Source organism: Rhinatrema bivittatum, chromosome 9, assembly GCF_901001135.1.
Source record: "Rhinatrema bivittatum chromosome 9, aRhiBiv1.1, whole genome shotgun sequence".
Taxonomy (NCBI): Eukaryota; Metazoa; Chordata; class Amphibia; order Gymnophiona; family Rhinatrematidae; genus Rhinatrema; species Rhinatrema bivittatum.
In genome coordinates this window covers 181,080,513-181,102,440 of record NC_042623.1, presented here as the reverse complement: position 1 = coordinate 181,102,440, position 21,928 = coordinate 181,080,513, and the positions used below count along the sequence as shown (strand labels likewise).

The 21,928-nt window shown below is 46.0% G+C and overlaps 1 protein-coding gene across 14 annotated transcripts in view; it reads right to left on the bottom strand.

Moving 5' to 3' along the window:
- Nucleotides 1–4,476: 4,476 nt before the first annotated feature.
- Nucleotides 4,477–21,928, bottom strand: part of CAPN10 (calpain 10) — a 44,912-nt gene continuing 27,460 nt past the window's right edge. For 9 of the 14 annotated variants that reach the window (XR_003858571.1, XR_003858575.1, XR_003858574.1 and 6 more), the window contains 7 exons: nucleotides 20,400–20,698; nucleotides 19,747–19,949; nucleotides 18,932–19,187; nucleotides 15,932–16,146; nucleotides 15,310–15,355; nucleotides 8,666–9,420; nucleotides 4,477–8,150 (listed from right to left, as the gene is read on the bottom strand). Coding sequence is in view for 2 of the 14 variants with exons in the window: in XM_029615389.1 (XP_029471249.1) it covers nucleotides 9,391–9,420; nucleotides 15,310–15,355; nucleotides 15,932–16,146; nucleotides 18,932–19,187; nucleotides 19,747–19,949; nucleotides 20,400–20,698 (1,049 nt within the window). In the remaining 12 variants the exon portion in view is untranslated. Of the gene's footprint in view, nucleotides 8,151–8,573; nucleotides 9,421–12,029; nucleotides 13,556–15,309; nucleotides 15,356–15,931; nucleotides 16,147–18,931; nucleotides 19,188–19,746; nucleotides 19,950–20,399; nucleotides 20,699–21,928 lie in introns of those variants that run through there. The other 5 variants (XR_003858566.1, XR_003858568.1, XR_003858567.1 and 2 more) reach the window with 5 other exon arrangements.

Sequence of the window (21,928 nt, the reverse complement as noted above, 5' to 3'; positions counted from 1 at the left end):
AAATGGTAGATGACGCGATTTAGCAGTGCCGATACATGAGAAGGGTTGTAGCCCTGTATAGGGCAAGAGCCTGTGAGATTGTGAGCACTTTTTCTGATACCATCCCTGAGAGTTTGTTTGATAAAAAATAAAGTCTAAGTTATTGCTTTTGAGCAAATATCCTCAAAGATATCAAACAATCTCTTATTTCATGAATAGGGATTATACATTCTATTCTCCCCCACAAAAATCTTACAGTGGGCTAGATTACTTTTTATGTACACCTAATTTTCTTGCTAGGACAGGTGATTGCGCCATCCTAGCTTGTACCATTTCTGATCATAGTTCGATGAAGCTTTTGCTTAGTCCCTCTGACAAAAGGCCCCAAACCCATCTGTGGCAATTAAACACATCCTTGCTGGGCAAGCTGCCTTTTCTAGATTTGGCTAAAAAGACAGTGCAATAATTTAATTAACATAACCCTGAAGGCGATTATTTGCCGCTTCTTTGCTGGGAAGCTTTCAAAGCCTATCTTAAAGGCAAAATAATCAGCTATACCAGCTTCCTTCAGAAAAAAAGAGACACAAAAATTTGCTTTGTAGTTGGATGATATTGCTCAGTTGGAGGCTCAACATAAACGGGATTGTAAGAGAGCTACCTATCATAAATTGGAATGGGCCAGACAGGAGCTTTGCTCTTTCAAAACAGCTAAACTTGAGCAAGCTCCGAAGTTTACCCAGGGTAAATTATTATGAACATGGTGACAGGGCGGGGTCTTTGTTAGACAGAGCACAAAAAGAGGCAAGGGAAAAATCACACATCATAGTCTTACATACCCCAAACAGCTCGTTGACATCTGACCCATGTAAGCTTGAGCGTTTAATGGTGAAGTACATCTCCAATCTATATTTGGGTTCTGATGGGCAGGATGTAGGGGTCATCCAGACCTTTCTGAGTTGGGTGAGGCCCAGAAAGAAATGCTGGAAAAATCTATTACTCTTGGAAATCTAGATGGCAATCCAGGCCCTCCCGGCAGAAAAGTGCCCGGGACCCGATGGTTTCCATGTGGATTTTTACAAGAAATGCCTGGAGGATATTGCCCCCTTTTTGATGTCTCTAAACAATAATACTGGACTGATGGACTCTTCTTTGGGGGGTCTGGGTGAGGCTATCATCTCCCTTCTTCATAAACAAGGTAAGGATCCAACTGATCGTGGATCCTACCATCCAATTTTATTGTTGAATTCTGACTTAAAGATACTCAGTAAGATTCTGCAACTTTGTGTGGACAGTCTCCTCCCTTTCTTGGTCCATCCTGATCAGACAGGATTTATCAAGGGATGTGTATCCACTGCTAATACTAAACATTTATTCAATATTATTCATCTTTCACAGAAACTGGGGAAAACCGGCGTTACTATCTCTTTAGATGCAGAAAAGGCATTTGGTCGTATTTCCTGGCCATTTCTTTTTTCTGTTCTTTGGAGAGTGGGTTTCCTGGATAGGTTTGTGCGGTGGGTGAGTGCTATGTATGAAGCTCCTAAAGCTAGGCTCTTGCTTAATGGGGTATTGTCTCCTTTTTTTCTGTACATTGTGGAACTAGGCAAGGGTGCACCTCTCTGCTACTTTTTGACCTGGCCATTGAGCCCCCGGCCACTCTGATCCGACAACAGTGGGACATTATGGGTTTCATCATCTCCACGCAGATGCTTTGCTCTTTTTGTCCAATCTGTGACTATCGGGCCTTGCACTGGACATTCTCCAGCAGTTTGGGTCTCTCTGGGTATAAAGTTAACTATGATAAGTCAGAATTTTTTCCTATTTGAACACGAAACATTGTCCCGGATTGTCTGGGCAATTATATTCCAAGGGACCTCAGGCAACTCTATGCCCATAACTATGAAAGACTGCTGGCTGAGGTATGCCAGAACTTGAAGAAACTGGTAAATCCACCCATCTCCTGGGCGGGGAATATAAAATGTAATGAAAATGAGTATTTTACCCTGATTCTTATACTGCTTCCAACCTGTTCCCTGTGAAACCCCTGTTAGGGTTTTAGAAAATCTACATAGTCTATCCTCAAAATTTGTTTGGAGGTATAAAAGACCACGAATTAAGCTTGGTCAGTTGTGGCTTCCTAAGAAACAGTGGCGGGGGGGGGGGGGGGGATGGCCCTTCCCAATCTGAGGATATACTATTGGGCTGCCCATTTACTGCTGCTCAAGGTATGGTTTCGGCATATTGGTGCAGTCTTGCAGTCCCTGGAACAATCTCAATCTGACAAGATGGACCTCACTCTGCTCCCCTTTGTGCTCCCGGATTCCCCGATTCGCAGAATAACTAGGAATAGTCCTTTGCTCGTTCATATGTTGCGGGTTTGGGGATAAGTTAGGGGTTATTTGGGTCTGTCTAGAGAAGCGGTCTCTATAATGGGCCCTATTTATGGTAATACTACAGTTTTGGGCCTTGCTTTTGCTCCTGGGCTGAAAGAATGGAGTGAATCTGACTTGGTTAGCTTAGCACAGCTCTGGGAAGATGGGAAATTTCTAACTTTCGAATCCCTGAGTTCAGATTATGACCTCCCTGCTCCTATGCATGCTAATTATTTGCGACTACGATCTGCTTTCTCTCAATTGTTCAATCTATCAGCTCCTCTTCCAGAGTTGAACGGGATGCAGCACTATTTTTCTGATCCTGATGTTGTAGACGGTTTATAAATAGTAGTTTATTTAAAAAGGCAAACAATATAATCTTATCAGTAATCACAACAATCATTAAAAATTGAAGATGCTCATGCCTGAGAGAAAACATCCAGAAAGTAAGTCCTTACCAAATCGCAGTAGGAAAAAAAACAAAAATGGTATATCACTTTCCTATGCTTTCAGCATTTTATTGTAGGACTCAAATTCCACCCTTAAAAAATAGTTTTTCCAAGCAGGTGATTTCCCACCCCCCACATTTACATTCCAAGGATCAGATGAGGTATGTTTGGGGGCATTAGCAGCTGGGTAACCACTTCTTTACTGCTGAGGTAGAGAGGACCTCAGACCCCAGAATCATAGCAATCCCCAGAAAGGGATTAAATACAATTTGGAAAAATCAGCAACTAAAGAGAACTCCCATTTCCACATGTTCACCTAAACTCCCACCCTTCTTCACACACAAAAAGGCTACACCACTTAATTGGAAGAAAATAAAAGGGGGTATTTAAGGGCCAGATATTCAGCACCGTTTAGCAGGTTATGGTTGGTTACCTAGCACTGTCGAATATCTAGGGACGGTCAATGGCCGCCATTCAGCCAGCTAAATCTTTTAGCTCGCCTAGTGAGAGATGGGATGGGGGCTCCAGGGCAGAACCACGTTTTTGCTGTTTATCTGGCTAGATCAGCCAATGTGGAGAAATTATGACTTACCTGTTCATTTCATTTCCTTTACTTCTGCTCCACTAGTCAGGAGAGTATGGGTTTAAGTCCCATCAGGCAGAGCACTTTTTAATGACATCACTAGTACATATACCAAGCAAAGAACCAGGATAGTCAGTGTGCTACTGCCAACTCTTCAAAGGAATAAACTATACTAGAATAATACATAATTATAAATCCAACTAACCTAAAAATTTCAAGGCTTCCCCACTCAATTTTAACACTCATTTTTTTTTGTTTTTTATATGAATACAACATTCTTTAAGACAAAATTCTCTTACTTCATGGTATCTGCTTAACACTACTTGACAATTCTTAGATTATAAATATTGTCTAAATATCATTAATGTCTAGTTACAGAGTAACGTACAAACATTTAAGGTTTGGGTTTCCCCGACTGGTGTAACAGAAATAAAGGAAAGGAAATGAACAGCTAAGTCAATTTCTCTTTCCTGGTCCTGCTCTACCAGTTAGAAATCTATGGGAAGTATCAAAACCCATTTATTTAGGGGAGGGTAGATTCTAAACCCTCTTTTCTAGACAGTTGCTCCAAAAACTGCATCTGGTCTTGCATAAACATCCAATCGATAATGTCTGACAAACAGACTTAAAGTTATCGATGTTGCTGCCTTATAAACGACACCTGGACTAACTGCTCCTACTTATTTATTTTGAACTTTTCTATACTGACATTCATGTGCAAACAGTACATATATCGGTTTACAGCAAAACGAGTGAAGCATAAAACGAGAGCCTTACATCAAACAGGGTTACAGGAACTGGGATCAAAAATAACATATGGATGGTACGGGCTTCCTGTTATAAACCAGCCTTACATTAAACCAGGATATAGGACCTGCAATCAGGTCTAAACATATAAAAACTCAGATAATAAGATACTTGATTGAAAGAACTTGCATGAAAAACAGGATGGAAGAACGAGACTGAAAAACTTGACAGAAGCAAGATCTGTCTGCGAGGTAGAGTCTGGTTAGAAGTTCGGAAAGCTTGACCGAGCAGGTAATTCCTGTTGTACTAGGAAAGGCTGATGGAACTTAAGAATTTACTGAAAGGCTTGAGTGAATAGTCAGGTTTTGAGTCCTTTTTTTTTTTTTTTTTTAAAAGGTGGTCAAAGATCTTTCTTGCCGGAGGTCTGGGGGGAGAGCATTACAATGTGGAGGGCGAGCAGAGGAGAGGGCTCGTTTCAAGAGGGAGGGGGAGTAAAGAGTGTCTCTATATGCAGGTCTGGTGGAGTTGGGTAGACGAAAGGGGATATTTTGATCCGCGGGGGTGAGGTTGTGTATGGCTTTGGGTATGATCATAAGCACTTTATACTGGATACGGAATTTAATTGGAAGCCAATGAAGGTTACACAGAATGGGTGTAATGTGCTCTCTTTTGGTGGTCTTGGTTAAAATCCTCACCGTAGCGTTCTGCAGCATCTGCAGGGGTTTGATGGTATTGGCTGGTAGGCCGAGCAGAAGCAAATTGCAGTAATCTATTTTCAAAAAAAATGATGGTTTGAAGAACAGAGCGAAAATCTTGGAAATGTAGAAGGGGTCTCAGGCGTTTTAGGACTTGTAGCTTGAAAAAACAAACAGTCTTTTGTGGTGTTATTGACAAATTTTTTGAGATTCAGTTAGTTGTCCATGATGACACCGAGGTTTCTTACATGGGCGAAGAAGATAGGTGGAGTGGTGAGCTGGTTGTTGGGGACTGTTTTAGTGTCATGCATGGAGATGAGGAGTCCTGTTTTATTGGTGTTAAGGACTAGGTTGAGGCTTGTGAGAAGGTGGTTAATAGATTGAAGGCAGTTGTTCCAGAAGCAGAGGGTTTTGTGGAGAGAGTCCTTAATCGGGATGAGTATTTGCACATCGTCAGCGTATATGTAGTGAGTTAGTTTTAAATTTATTAGGAGCTGGCAGAGGTTAAATCGAGTTGGGGAGAGAGAGGAACCTTGGGGGACCTCTGGTTGAGCTAACAGGGTGGGATTCCTTGCTGTTGATTTTGACCTTGTAGAATCTGTTGCAGAGGAAAGACTTGAACCAGCTTAGTGCAGTGCCCTTGATGCCGATGTCCGCTAGCCGATCCACGAGGATTGAGTGATTCACAGTGTCGAACGTGGCTGATAAGTCCAGGAGAGCAAGAAGACAGGGTTGTTTTTTCTCTAGACTCAGGAGTATAGTGTCTGAGAGGGAAATTAGGAGGGCTTCTGTACTTAGGGCCTTACGGAAGACGAACTGAGCTGGGGCGAGGATTTTGTTTTCATCCAAGTAATCCGAAAGTTGTTTATTGACAATTTTTTCCAAGAGTTTGGAGAGGAAAGGAAGGTTAGCTATAGGGCAGAAGTTGGCCGGATCTGTTGGTGAGAGGTTAGGTTTTTTTTAGGAGAGGTTTGAGAATGGCAAGTTTAAGGGTGTCAGGCACTGAGCCTTGTGTTAGCGAGCAGTTAATGATTTCTGCGATGGGCTTGGCGATGATTTTTGGGATGGAAATGAGAAGATTTGAAGGAATCGAGTCCGATGGGTGGGATGAGGGCTTGATTTGCTCGAGTAGTGTTTCCACCTCTAAAGGGGAAGTTGTTTCGAACGTTTCGAGACTTGAGCTATTTTGTGAAGGGTTGGAATAACTGGGGAGAGGCTGTCCGTAGTTGGTAGAGGTTAGTGGTGATATTAAGTTGAGGATTTTTTTCTCAAAGTAGGAGGCGAGCTCTGTGGCCTTGCTAGCTGCTTGGTCTGGTATGGTTGGGGGCGATGGTTTGGTGAGGGCCAAGACATATGAGAATAAAGCTTTAGAGTCGAAGATGAAGTGGTGGATTTTCTGTGCGTAGAAGTCTCTTTTAGTTCTGAGGGTAGAGATCCTGTAGCGGTGCATGAGGGACTTATACGCAGCTTGGTTCTCTGGAGAGGGATTTTTTCACCAAACATGTTCCCGGCGTCTTAATTCTTGCTTGAGAGCTTTCAGTTCTGGGGTGTACCAATTATTCCTGTTGTCTGGGTTGGAGTGTAAGATTTTCGTAGTTAAAGGGCACGTTAGATCTGCTACTTTATTAGTGATCTTGAACCAGGAGGAAGTAGCCACGTCTGCATCTGAGAGGTCGAGATGGTCTAATTCTTTGGATAGTTGGAGGCTGAGGTTGTCAGTGTTGCACGATTTTCTAAATTGAACCGTGGTTGTATGAGAGGTTTGTGGATTGGACTGATTTATTTTTAAGACTGTGGAGATCATTCTGTGATCTGACCACGGGATTGGTGAGCAAGTCGGAGTTGAGGAGGGAGAGAGGCCTTCATTTAAGAAGATTAAATCCAGAATGTGTCCTGCTTTGTGAGTAGGGCTGTTGATGATTTGTTTGAATCCCATATAACTGAGCGTGGTGAGAAATGTTTTGCAGTTGGAAGAGAGCGGAGTCTTGTCAACGTGCAGGTTGAAGTCTCCCAGGATTATAGTGGGGGCATCTGTGTTGATGTGTTTCGATATGAGCTCGATGAGCGGGGATGGGCGCATAGGTGAGGCCGATTTGAAGATTGGATTTAAATATGGAAAATTCAAGGTTGGAAGTTGAGTTTGTGTAGTGTAGGGTTAATTTTAGCTCTTTTTTGCGGGTAAAAGAAGACCACCCCCTTTTTTTAGGTCTAGGGATTGAGAAGACATCGTAGGTGAGTATCGGAAGTTGGTCGATTAAAGCTGTGTCCTCTGGTTTTAGCCAGGATTCGGTGATAGCACACAACTCAGGTTTGGCTTCTAGGAGATAGTCGTAGAGGAGGTGGGATTTTTTTGTGAGGGATTGTGCATTGAGAAGGGTTAATGTGAAGAGAGTGAGACCCAGGCGTTGATTCAGCGGAGAGATAATGATGGGAATCAGTCTTTTGTTTTGCATGCTAGGAGAGGTCATGTGAAATGGATGGTTTCTGCAGCAGTTGATGATGGAGATTGCGAAGTTGCGCCTCCTTGGGTCTAATGGAGATACACGTTGCGGATGGGGTAGAGTGATTAGGACTAAGTTATGGCCGCCAATAAGGGCATCGATGGAGGGCTCCTCGTCATCAATGACGAATTCCTCCTCATTCCTCCGGGACACGGGGAAGGGAATGGGGGTTGGTGGTGTTGGGGGTGGCCCTTCCGGCTCCTCCTCCTTCATCATCGCCTCCTCTTCCTCGTTGTCAGAACTGAAGGTGTCTGAAATCAGTAATAGCAAAAGATGTTGGGAAAAAAGAAAGATGGAAGGAAAGATGGATAATACACAACACACAAATAAACCTTATTATCTCCACTCAAAACTATTGTATTGATGGGAAGCCAAGTAAATGAACAAGCGCGAGCATGAACCTCTATACTGTCCATTTAGGCGGTGTAATAATCGTCTATAACTCCTAATATACTCATCATCCGGCTGCCCACGTCTGGTGCGGAGGGCCAGGAGCCACTCCTTTTCCTCCTGCCACAGATGCCTGGCCCTCTTTTTCAAACACCTCCACCTGGCGACAGAAATAATAAATGCAACCATTTCTATATACACTACAGTATTTAATGCTGGGCCTGCCTGCACCTGCCACCCATCCTACAATTCAAGCTACACACGGAGGCCTCGCCAAACACAGGGAGGGTAGAAATAAAAAATGCTAACATTTATTTAATACTGGGCCTGCACATCCCACAATTCAAGGCCTCAGCCACACTCACCTCCCTCGGGTAAGAACCTTGGGCGTTGAATCTCACCCTGAGCGCCAGCCAGGCAGCATCCGCCCTCTCCTGGTTGTGCCAGTGCCCAGGGTGCAAAAAAAAAAAAAAGTGCCTCAGTTACAATCAGCATTGCCAGTTCAAATACCATTAATATACACCCCTTACTCCTCTCTTAAAATCATCTAAGGGCGTGCCTAAGCTCCACTGTCTCTGCAGGAGCTGGAGACGGAGAATGCAGACTACAGCAGTTCTGTGCTCAGGATACATACTCGTGAGGTCATTAAAAAAAGAACAGAGTAATGGGACTAAACCCAGACGCTACCGACTGGTTAAGCAAAAGGAAAAAGGATTGAGTGTTATCCAGCTTAGGCGAACAATTGTAAGACTTCCATTCGGCTGTCCTAAAGTTAGCCAGATAAAAAAAAAAAAAGAGCTGGATAAGTAATTTATATGCCTCAAATACAAGGATCTAACATACATAATTCTGACAAATCACAGAACTAAAATAACTGAAAAGGTTAAAACCAAGCATCCATAAAATGAGCTATAATGTGGCAGAGTATATTCAGCAGCACTCTATTTACCTTGTTTTTTTCCCATCCAACTGCCTGTTTTTATTTTTTAAATAAAACATGTACAGAAGTTCTACCCTGAAGTTTTCTCCATTAATTTTTCACAGACAGCATAAGGGGAAATGCAGAGTCCTGATGAATTCAGCCATCACAGCCACATTCCAGAGAGCTGCAGAGCTGAGAGTACCACTGGCCACACTCGCATGTGCAGGTGAGTCTGGATGGAGCAGTCTGCTTTCGAGGAAAACTCCAGGCCCCCAGCCATCATTTCCAAAGTTCATAGTGTCAAGAGCAATGCTCATTCTTCCTCAATTCAAGCTGCCACATTTTAAAAGAACAATTTATTTATTTCTTTAATGAGTTCTTCATCTAAAATTTCAAGGGGAGCAGATCGTGTGTATCTGTGTCAGAAATGCACAGATCCAGACTTCTCATTCAACAGATGTCTAGGGAAGGCTGAGCAGAAAAAGCAGCTGAATCTCTGTAGGCACTACAGCACAGCTCAAGTCTCTTCTGCACTACGGAAACAGCACAGGGAGAGTGTGAGTGAGAGTGAGTGTGAGAGAGAGTGAGTGTGTGTTCACGTCCTGACTGGCTGAAGGCCACAAGCTCCACACCGGTCACAGCCAACATCCTGATGTACTTTCACAGCTGACGAACCAATAACTCCCTTCCAATAATGCTGACAGACAGCGTGCTCTGTTTCGTGGGGACTCTCCTCCGTTCAGCATGCCACACTATCGTCCCATCACAGCCGTAAAAGTGACCTAGTATGGAAGGAAGAAGTAGTAAAGGATAGTGGAGTAGTAGGCACAGAGAGGGACAGACGACATTTGTACACTCTTATCGTCTCTAAAAGTTGTAGTTCATCTGCATACAACTCTCAGCTGCCTCACTTCTCAGACAAGTAGATTTATGCATCCCTACCAGCAGATGGAGGCAGAGAACAAAACCTTGAGGCACTGCTACCTAACCAGTGAGTGCCACCTGTACCCAAGCAAAGATATCTACCTGAACAAACCCCAATAAACCTTGGGCGACACAGACAAAGTTGGAGCCCCCTGAAAACTAGGCCCCCTTAACTTAACACAAAGCACATACCAAACTATGTACACTTCTCATTAATCTCAGTATATCACATATCAGCTCAGCAACATCCAGAAGCGAGGAAGTCTATCAAAAGATGGGGATGGGTCTCTAGCCTGATCTATGGTACTTCAGGAATGGTTCTTAGCAGGTAAGAACCAATATTCCTTCCTGTTCATACCCCAGATCAGTCCAGCAAGTGGGATGTACCCAAGCCCCTGTATTCTGGGCCGGAACTCGAAAGACCCACACACACAATGCACTTTCTCCAAAAGATGCCTCCTCTGGCACTCGCACAACCAAGCGGTAATGTTTGGTAAAAGAGGGAAGAGAAGACCATGAGATTGCCTGTGCCCTAGTGGAATGCACTCTCAACCCTTCTGGCACCGACCAGCCCTTACAGATGTAAGCCAAGGCTATCGTCTCTTTTAACCATCATGCAATAGTGCCCTTGGAAGCCTTATTTCCCTTCTTTGCTCCACTGAACAGGACAAAGATGATCAGGTATCCGAAAGGCATTTGTCATCTTAAGATAATGCAAAATAAATTTGTCACACATCCAATAAGTGAAGCTCCCTCGCCATAGGAGCATCTGCTGACAAATTTGGAAAGACCGGAAGCTCGATCACCTGGTTAACGTGAAAAGAGAAAACCACCTTAGGCAAAAAGGAAGGAACCTTCAGGGTTAAATCCTTTAAAGATGACCTCCTAACCAGTTCAGAGGACCACAGCGCAATGGAAGAACCAAATTCAGATTCCAAGTGGACAAACCTTCTGAACTGGAGAACACAGATGTTTTTCCCCTTTGAGGAAATGAACCATGTCTGTATGAAATGCCAACGGTCACCCCTGAATCCCATCTCGAAGGGACCCTAAGGCTGCCACCTGAACGCAAAGAGAATTATAGGCTAAACCCTTAAACCAAGCAACTTTGCAAAAAAGCCAGAATCTGTGGAATGTCCAGGTTGCACCTCGTTCTGCAAAGACCTCGCTTCAAACACTCTCCACACTCTGACATAAGCCAATGAAGTGGAAGGCTTCCCTGCCTGAAGCAAAGTTGCAATCAGAGGCTCCGAATAACCCTTCAAACGGAGCCGTTGCCTCTCAAAAGCCAAGCCTCTAGACAGAAGCAATCCCCCTGGTCTGAAAATATGGGTCCCTACCTCAACAACCCTGACGGATGGGTCAAGGGAACTGGACCGTCTAACACTAGACAAAGAACTTTTGCAAATCATGGCCTGTGCAGCCATTCAGGTGCCACCAGAATCACCCTGCCCGGATGAAGTTCGATGCACCGCAGCACTTGACCTATGAGAGGCCACGGTGGAAACATGTACAGCAACCAATGTTATCAGCCCCAGCTGAACGAGTTTGTTGATGCCCTCCAATCCGACCTCTCTTCTGCAACTGAAAAAGTGATCAGTCTTCACATGTCCTGGATTCATCATGAAGTTCACCGCTGGCCTGCCCCACCTGGCCTGATTCAAGGCAAAAGCCTCCGGTGACAACCAGGGCACCACTTTACAAATTTCCACTTCTAGTGGAAGCACCAACTGGAGCTGCCCATGAAGAAGCCTTGTGCCCTTGTGGAACGAGCCCAAATCTACTTTAGTAAGGACATCCCCGTGTCTATGTACTCTGCTGTGATCACTTCTTTAATCCAGCAAGCCAAAGTAGCCCTAGATGCCTTGTGCTGTCTCTGCCTGACACTCTTCAACTGGATAGGCTGGCATTGGTGGTCACTAATGCCCAATCCTGGATTTCCATCTCCAGCCCCAGGTCCAGACTGACCTGACCAAGCCACCACTTGGACTCTCCTGAGGAGAAGAGGAAACAAACTCCTTTGATAACTGTTCCAGTGGGAGAGGGTCGCTCTCAGAGGGCTGCATATGCACGAATGTCCAGGGAACCAGTACTAGCGATGATGCCATAGATCCCAAGACCTGTAAATAATCCCAAACTCTGGGCACCTGGAGTCACAACAGGCGGCAAACCTGACTCTGCAGCTTCACCATCACCTACCTCATGAGAAACATCTTTCCAATCCGGGTGTCAAACTGAGCCCCCTCAGACACTCTAAGGACTGGGATAGCATTAAATGGCTCTTCACCAGGCCGAGAGACCTCAACATCTCTAGGACCCGTTGTACTGCCAGCTGACAGAGGTCCACTGTTTTTTCTCCCAATAAGCTAGTCCCAATAAGCTAGTGATTGCAGCCCTTCAGAAGGGAGGAGTGCTGTACCAGCACTCCTCCCTTCTGAAGGGCTGCAATCACTATGACCTTTGTGAATGTGCGCAGTGCTTTCGCTAACTAGCAAGGAAGAGCACACAACTGAATTTGATATGTAATTAGGTATCTGTGAGGTCTAGCAACAGCAGGAACTATCCCTTGCAAACTGCTGCAATGACCAAATACCACATTTCCATACAAAACCGTGGCCCCAAGGGCCGCAGTCACCTTTAAAGCCAAAATCCGACTGAATGTCCTCTCTTTTTTTGGGACCACCGGACATTTTTCCTGTTTCCTCTAGAGAACATAAGGTTTGTTTATTTTTATACTGTCACCTCGGTAAGACCATCATAACTGAACAATAAATTAAAGCAAGAAAATACAATACATAAACAAATATAAAATACTTAATAATCAATAAAGCATCAATCATAAATACTAAACTAGAACATTAAAATTAGTTAAAGTGCAGGAGGATAAAAATAATAAAATACAAAATGTGCAGTGTTAAACCAGAACTATCGTCCCTAGTTGCTGCAAACATCCAGCATGCCGCAAAATGTCACCTGTTTGGCATGGGGAGTGCAAGAGGAGACAATGTAGGCTGGTGAGCAAATTCTAATGCATAGCATCTTTTATCACTTCTCAGACCCCCTGATCTGCTGCAATTCTGGTCCTCTCTACATAAAAAGTAGGCTACTCACCCTCTGAACAGCCAGAAGAGAAAAGAGTGGAGAAGACTTAGCTCCCCTGGTTCCCTGCTCAAAGATATCTTGAGTCAGATTTGATCTGCCTCGAAAGGATTGGGTCCTGTCCAAGTTTTGCCATTGTACTGCCGAAGGACCTCTACTCTGCAGATATCTCCTACAGTCTGTAAAACACCAACGGGTTGGAAAGGATCTCTTTCCCCCCTTTGGCTTGTCCTCTAGCAATTTATTGCCCCCTTGGACTCTCCCAGATGCTTCACCAGCTGCTCTCACCAGCTGCTCTCAGTCCTCCCCGAACAATAGCTTGTCCTTGAGCAGGAGGGCTCCTAACAGACTTTGACCAAACATCTGCAGAGCAGTTTCTTAACCATAGCAGCCACCCGGTCAAACCTGCTGACATAATTCAGGATGAGGTCCTAATCAAGTCATACAATGCATTCGCCACATAGGCCGCCGCTGCCTCCAAGTGCTCTGCCTGTTTCATGGAGGATAAAGAAAACATCTCCGTCTCTTGTAAAACTACTAAATCCAGCGCAAATAATTTCTCGGCATACTGCAAAAAACCTCAAAAACCCTCTTGAGGAGAACTTCCTGCATTTGCTCGTTTATCTTTCAGCTCGGCGGCCCCTGTCACTGTAATGGTGGGTTGGTTTTTTTTTTTTCTTGGTCACTGCTGAGACAGAGGCATTTATCTTCAGAAGCATCAAAAAAAAATAAATGTGAGCGTTTCCTCTGGTAACAGGAATCACTTCGCCACTGCAAGTTCATCTCTCAGACCGGGCTCCAGGGTGTCCCATAACCTGACGACCAACTTCTTTACTGACTTGTGGATAGGAAAGGCTCTAGTCAGACTTCTCAAGCCGTCTATGACGCTCTTTCCTGGTCAGACTCTTCCTGAGGAAGCCAAATGCCTAGCTCCATGCAAAACCGTCGAACCAGTTTAGGGGTCGTCCCCTTCGACCACTGGCACCTGCTCTGGATCTAAAGTGTCCTGAGTGGACTCCATCCCCAGTGACTCATCCGTCGACCCATCATTGTTTTCGGAGTCCTCAGACTCCTCTATAGGGCCACCCTGCTGCCCACCTAAACCGAGCATCCTCTAGATGTTAGCCGATGCCTTCTGACTGGTCACCCTGGGCTGTTTTACAGGTCGTGCATCACCTTGCCGCTGACCTTGGGTACTAGCCCGTTGCTCCCCTGTTGCTTATTTTAGCCAGATAAGCTCTGTAATCGTACCATAAAAATCTGAGAATCCCCAGAATCCTCATGCATCCAGGCCTCATCTTCAGAGGCTTCCTGCCTCACCACGGAGCTCTGCACAGCCAGCAATAAGAGGTAGGGAATTAACTTGCCTCCCCTGGAGGCACTCGCGCTGCTGCAAATGGAGGCAAGATGGCCGCCGTTCCCGCGCTCAAGGGAAAAAGAATCTGCGGCGGCTCCCAATGATCACAATGGCCTTTTACATGCCAAACTGGAGTCAGCACTATTACGCGCCTAAACTTCATGCGCTGAAATGGAACATTATACCGTCCGAGTGCCTTCTCCCCCCGGAGATGCAGCGTGCACAGAAACCCGCACAGATGAGCAAGCGTATTCCAGCACGAGCAGCAGACCTTACCACAATCCTAGACCGGCGCCATACATAACCCAAACGTGTCATCTCTTGCTAGACACAGTGGTCTCTGTCAACGCTGGGACCCCAAGCTACCGCCGGCTCTCACCTGCGTCCGGTGTGATCACGGATCATTCACAGGGCCTGCCAAAGTCTAGAATCTCTCTCCAAGCTGCCTGTCAGCTTTTTTTTTTATTATTATTTATTTAATTTTTAACTTTACAGATAAAAACCAACACAGAGTACTTTCCTGAATGCTGTAGAGCGGCTGCTGGCTCCTGAGGGTTCTCTGGGGGATTAAGGGAACAGAACCACCTCTCAGTGTCCAAGGACGAGCCACACCAAGGGTCACCAACCCCCTTGCTCATCCACCTTAACCAGGGAGTATGTGCCCCCCCCCACCACCAGAGACCTATCAACTGAGGACTGCAAACACAGTGTCAGTAAAGCTTTTCTTCTCTGTCTCCATCTGCTGGCCGGGAGGCAAACCCCAGGAGTCTGGACTGATCTGGGGTTTGAGCAGGAAAAACAAATTTAAACCAGCATCAGATCCACATGGGATCAGGAATCAGTCTGAAACGGAGGGAGCGGCACCCTTCACAAAGCTTCGCCCTGCCTAGGTCCTCCCCTCACTTCAGAGTTAGCCGAGGCCTCGCATCAGCAGCAAATTCCGCGCAGCCCCTGGGCACTCTCGTGTGCCAGCAGGCCCCGCCCCTTCCTCTTGTATAGCTTTCTTCTTACCATGAAATTCCATGCGAGGGGCTGGGCACAATCGGGCCTGTTAGCGCACGAGAGCCGAACGTGCTACAAGGAGGAGATGCGGCTGCCCCAGGGCCAGGAAAAGCAGTAGGGCAGGGGAGTCACTCTGGGTTTATGAAAGTTTGGTTCTGGATACAGTTGCCTATGCCTAAAACTGGGCCTGCACTGGGCGTATGATAAAAAGCAAGTGGAAGGCTTCTAACCTGAGTGAGATTGTTGTTTTTTTCCTCCAGTGCATCTCTGGTAACATCTGCACACCTACCTCTTGTAAGATCTGTCCCAGCTTTTCCTGACTCTGAATGGGTTTCCTTTAAAATCAAAAAGGCACAAGAACTGTTTTATATCAGAAAGCAAAGCAGATTAATCCATCACATTTCAGAAAAACATAAATAAATGTTTGGCCATTTGATTTCCTGAAGCTTGCTATTAGAGAAAACAAGGCTGGTTTGGGTGAACAAAACCCTCCAGCTTAGTGCAGAATGCCACAAGTGTCACACCTCCCAAATAATAAGGCCAAGAGGATCCAGCTGCCCACATTACTCTGCGCCTGACCTCCATGCTGAGGAGACCAGGGTCATCCACATTATCCTGCATCTGACAGCACAGCCAAGGCGCTCAAGGTCATCCACATCACTCTGCATCTGACAGCAGAGCCAAGGCGCTCAAGGTCATCCACATTATCCTGCATCTGACAGCAGCATGGAAGGTACAGGGTCATTATTATTACAACCAAGGCAGGGGGATAAGGGCTAAAGTCGGAAGTAACCAAAAGATACTTCAATGTATAACTAGCCTAGAACAGAAATAAGCATGTTCCAGAGACGTGGAAAGTGTAAATACAGGTAAGCTAATATGGCAGAATAAGACAGGGCTTAGGCACTCACCCAAAGGTTGCACCAGTGCCTTTCTTGGTTAGTACAGTGAGCGTGAAATCCCCCTCCTGATCAGGCACATACGTGGATGGTACAATGACGTATTCCCCCACCGAGAGCCGACAGAGACGGCAGACTTCCTGCGAGTGGCAGTGAGGCACACAGCTGGTCACTGGCTCCAGGCCCTGAAGGGAGGACGATCTCAGATTCCAGCCACTGCCGGGAACCTGGAGAGAGAGGAAAACAGAGGGTTGTATGATTTGTCCTTCCTCGTGCAGTTAAAACCGATAAACGCAACGTCCACATCTGGAGGCAACAGAACTGAGATCAAACCAGCTGCCGCCTCCAGTTCCCACCACAGATTTCTTACTTTCAGTTAAGTTGAGACTTAGAGGTCAACATCCTGAGGCATTTAGCCAGATAATTAAGCAAAGGTAGCCGGATAACTTCCGAGTTAGTGCAGAATGCCACAAATGTCACACCTCCCAGACAATAAGGCCAAGAGGATCCAGCTGCCCACATTACTCTGCGCCTGACCTCCATGCTGCGGAGACCAGGGACACCCTGGTCTCCTCCGAAGCAGAAAGACTGAGGGAGTCAGTTGGACCGTTAGATGATTGAGGGGTTAAAGGGGCACTTAGAGAAGATAAGGCCATCACGGAAAGATTAAATGATTTCTTTGCATCAGTGTTTACTGAAGAGGATGTTGGGGAGGTACCCGTAATGGAGAAGGTTTTCATGGGTAATGATTCAGATGGACTGAATCAAATCACTGTGAACCTAGAAGATGTGGTAAGCCTGATTAACAAACTGAAGAATAGTAAATCACCAGGACCGGATGGTATACACCCCAGAGTTCTGAAGGAACTAAAAAATGAAATTTCAGACCTATTAGTAAAAATTTGTAACTTATCATTAAAAGCATCCATTGTACCTGAAGACTGGAGGATAGCAAATGTAACCCCAATATTTAAAAAGGGCTCCAGGGGCGATCCGGGAAACTACAGACCGGTTAGCCTGACTTCAGAGCCAGGAAAAATAGTGGAAAGTGTTCTAAACATCAAAATCACAGAACATATAGAAAGACATGGTTTAATGGAACAAAGTCAGCATGGCTTTACCCAGGGCAAGTCTTGCCTCACAAATCTGCTTCACTTTTTTGAAGAAGGAGTTAAACATGTGGATAAAGGTGAACCGGTAGATATAGTATACTTGGATTTTCAGAAGGCGTTTGACAAAGTTCCTCATGAGAGGCTTCTAGGAAAAGTAAAAAGTCATGGGATAGGTGGCGATGTCCTTTCATGGATTGCAAACTGGCTAAAAGACAGGAAACAGAGAGTAGGATTAAATGGACAATTTTCTCAGTGGAAGGGAGTGGATAGTGGAGTGCCTCAGGGATCTGTATTAGGACCCTTACTTTTCAATATATTTATAAATGATCTGGAAAGAAATATGACGAGTGAAATAATCAAATTTGCAGATGACACAAAATTGTTCAGAGTAGTTAAATCACAAGCAGATTGTGATAAATTGCAGGAAGACCTTGTGAGACTGGAAAATTGGGCACCAAATGGCAGATGAAATTTAATGTGGATAAGTGCAAGGTGATGCATATAGGGAAAAATAACCCATGCTATAATTACACAATGTTGGGTTCCATATTAGGTGCTACAACCCAAGAAAGATCTAGGTGTCATAGTGGATAACACATTGAAATCGTCTGTTCAGTGTGCTGCGGCAGTCAAAAAAGCAAACAGAATGTTAGGAATTATTAGGAAGGGAATGGTGAATAAAACGGAAAATGTCATAATGCCTCTGTATTGCTCCATGGTGAGACCGCACCTTGAATACAGTATACAATTCTGGTCGCCGCACCTCAAAAAAGATATAATTGCGATGGAGAAGGTACAGAGAAGGGCAACCAAAATGATAAGGGGAATGGAACAGCTCCCCTATGAGGAAAGACTAAAGAGGTTAGGACTTTTCAGCTTGGAGAAGAGACGACTGAGGGGGGATATGATAGAGGTGTTTAAAATCATGAGAGGTCTAGAACGGGTAGATGTGACTCGGTTATTTACTCTTTCGGATAGTAGAAAGACTAGGGGGCACTCCATGAAATTAGCATGGGGCACATTTAAAACTAATCGGAGAAAGTTCTTTTTTACTCAACACACAATTAAACTCTGGAATTTGTTGCCAGAGGATGTGGTTAGTGCAGTTAGTATAGCTGTCTTTAAAAAAAGATTGGATAAGTTCTTGGAGGAGAAGTCCATTACCTGCTATTAAGTTCTAGAGAATAGCCACTGCCATTAGCAATGGTAACATGGAATAGACTTAGTTTTTGGGTACTTGCCAGGTTCTTATGGCCTGGATTGGCCACTGTTGGAAACAGGATGCTGGGCTTGATGGACCCTGTGACCCAGTATGGCAGGTTCTTATGTTCTTATGAGTTAAGTCGGTAGAAGCTCCATTTCATCGCTTCTTGTAGAAAATGGAAATAAAGTTTTACCCCATTGGTATTTGAAGCCAGAAAAAGTTCATAAATACATGTTTCAGGTGATTGTTGGAGGCTTTGTGGTGACTTTTCCTAGAAGCCTCTCATGAGGAACTTTGTCAAACGCCTTCTGAAAATCCAAGTATACTACATCTACCGGTTCACTTTTATCTACATATTTATTAACTCCTTCAAAAAAGTGAAGCAGATTTGTGAGGCAAGACTTGCCCTGGGTAAAGCCATGCTGACTTTGTTCCATTAAACCACTCTGTACCCAATCCTGGTCAATTGGCAGCATTACCATGCACCTGGCAACCCCAAAAAAGAAAAAAAGAGCCCTTGCCATACCGTAGATCCTTCACCATGCCCCAAATCCCCTGGCAACCTCGCAATAAGCCATGACCCTCTGCCATGGCCCAGAGCCTTCTAATGCCCCCCCAGTCCCCCAAAAGCACCTCCCATTACAGAATGGGGTTTACTGAGAAAGGGCCTATCTGGAACAGTAGGATACCTCGTACCTGGAAAACATGGAACCCAATAGGATGGTACTGGTGGTCCTGGCAGTGCTGCCGCAGTACGACTTTAACATTGCAGTCTCCCAAGTCAGCCCGGACGGAGAGGGGGAAGCGGGGGTTGCAGTGGTAAGAGGAGAAATTCCTGCTGCCTCCCGCAGTGCGCCCACCCTCCCAGCGCCCCTGCAGCTGCACCGTCTGCCAGGCACCACTGGGTTTCTCCTCCTCACGGGCTGAGCCATGCAGAGAGGGTTTCATCTCACTGTGCCAAGACAAAAAGAGGGGGGGAAAATTTAGCATCCAGACCTAAAACACATAACCGAAGCCTCCCGCAGATCACTGGATTCATACGCTCCCCGCTGCGCACAAATCCGCAGTAAGCAAAAAGGGGCAGGCAATGTTCAGACAGGATCCTAATAATATATGCGGCCACCTTGGGGGATGGGCTAGGGACGACGGTCTGGTAGCACATGGACTGACGGACGGCTTTCATGCAGGGAGGTGATGTTTTAATGGACATTTTCAGTCCTGCAAGCTCACTTTCACAGGATAACGCCCCCATGGAGTTTGCCCTTGAGAAGGTCTGGCCTGGCAGGGGACTGCAGGTACAAAAAACCTCTCTGCAGGGTCTTAGAAATGAACTCGCCGCGCACGCACTACCGGGATGGGCCTAGCCCCAACCCTTTCCCCCCCCCCACCACTGGAGGGAGGGAGATTGCGATGAACACCCACCTAACCCACGGACAATCCCTCTGGAAAAAAAATACTGCCCTCCCCCCGCCACATCACCACCAAGGCAGTCAGCAGAATCCCCTCCTCACCTGAGGGAGATTCTCCCCGTAGAGAGGACGCGGAGGAGGAAACGCCCTTCCACGTCCTTCAGGAAGGTGCTGGGAATGAGCAGGTAATAGCCAGGTGAAAGGTCACAGCGCAGGTGCACCTCCCGCTCGTAGGAATGGCAGCTGGTGCTCGCCGCAGGGAGCGTTCCCAGGGTCTTCTGCAGGTTAAACCGCTGCTTTGCCACCTGGAACGGTATTATGGGCACTCGCGTCAGAGCTCGTAACTTCCTACCTTAGGACGTCACCGCTCTGGCTTTTTGGGAGGAACGCTGGGTTTGGCTTTTTTTTTTTTTTTTTAATATTTTCTGTATTTTGATTATTTCATGCATTGTCTTCCGCCATAATGGGGAATTTGAATGTTGGAAAATCAGCTATGGTCAAATAAATAAGAGCTAATGAGCATAGAGTCTTACATTATAAAAAGTCTGATGCAAGCAAGATTTCTCAGGCTCTCTCTGAAGAGACTGTACTACGATGGTCCTTAGGACCACCCACACGCACATGCAGAGGCTGACGTAACTCTCTTCTGGTCTGTGGCCCCCCCAAACTGTGCCTGGAAATCTCAGAGCTGATGTCCCCTCTCCCTGTCTCTTGGAACCATTTCTCTTCTTCCTCATTTGAAAGCGAAAGTTCACCTTCCAGATGTGCAAGCCGATAGCCTGAGATGCATTGCTCTCTTGGTCCATGGCGGAGGATGGCAGCTCCTTCTCTCTGCAGCGGTATCTCTGAACTCTGCCTATCCATGCCGGGGTGGCCTGGAGCTCCTCAAGCTTCAGATGTTTCTGCAGAAGGGCCACACAAACCTCGCTGCTCTCCGAGACTCTCAGCCAGAACTTGGGGTTTCTGGGGAAACTGCTGTTGTTACGGCAGCCTCCTGCAGTCTGACCTTTCGTCCAGGATCCGGAGAGCTGCTGCACGTGGCTCAAGACGTTACCTACGGGAACATCGCACAGGAACGATAAAAGCACAGCGAAGTGATGAACCCGAGGCTTTGGCGAGGATATGGCATGAATTACATTTCATGCAAACATGGCGTGTCAGAGCAAACTACTCTATAAATATAAATAAATAAAAGGACAGCACCAGGGATGTGTAACACACACAGAGCATCTCGCTTCTGGAGCTGGATGCGCAGGAGATGGGCAAAAGGAATGCAGAGATCACCTCTAGGACTGGATGCAGGGATACAGAGCCTCTCACCTGGTAGAAAAATGCAACCAGACACACCCTAAACACTGAAGGCAATTTTCAGCTACCAGCCAACCAGCAAGGACTGCTGGATAAGTTTATCCGGCCAGGATATTTCAGAGGTGCAAATCGAGCTGCATAGAAGTTATTTAAGAGGTCTCATATGCCGGCTTGTGATCACAAGATCATCAGGGCAGTTTACACCAGACAATTCGTGACTCAACAAAAGCAAGCCAAAGTTTATCTAGATTACTTCAGGACTGCTGTTCAGAGGTCCTAAACGTTAGCCAGCTGTATTAGCAGGAGAATATAAAAAAATAAAAAAATAAATAAATACAGATAATCAGTGTCACCTGGGACTGTGCGAACCCTAACTGACCCCTGCGGATCCGGAACCTTAGGGTGCTGGGGAAGGGTTACCCGAGGGAGTTTCGCTGGCAGGAATCCTCCTCCTCCTCCTGCAGGCTGGCTAAATAGGACTTGTGCATGAGGAGTATGAAATCAGTAGAAGACAGAGGTTTCAACTTCTTGGGTAATGCAGGAGGAGGAACTGTGGTAGGATGGTCAGGGACCTCGTCCAGGGAGTCAACGGGACTTAAATTCGGTGGTGAATCTGAAAGAAAAAAAAAAAAAAAATCTGGCTCCCCTCCCCCTTGTGGCTCCGAATCCATAGGCAGAGCTGAGCTCAAAATGGTCACCGTTCCCACGGCTTTCTGAGTGGGAAGTGGCTTAGACATACGCTTGGTGGGCCGGTCCTGGACCTCGCCATGGAGGGACCCTCTCCGCCGGGCAAACGTAGCACACAGCCCGTCATGGGAGAGCCGTGAAGCAGGCTCCCCGCAGGCCAGGCTGAACGCGGCATGCTGAAGGTAAACAAAGCCGCGGAGAAAACGGAGCAGTTGAGCCTGGCTGCAATCACAACCGCAAGCAGCAGAATGGACCCTGCTATGCTGCTGTCCCGGCACAGAGCCAAACA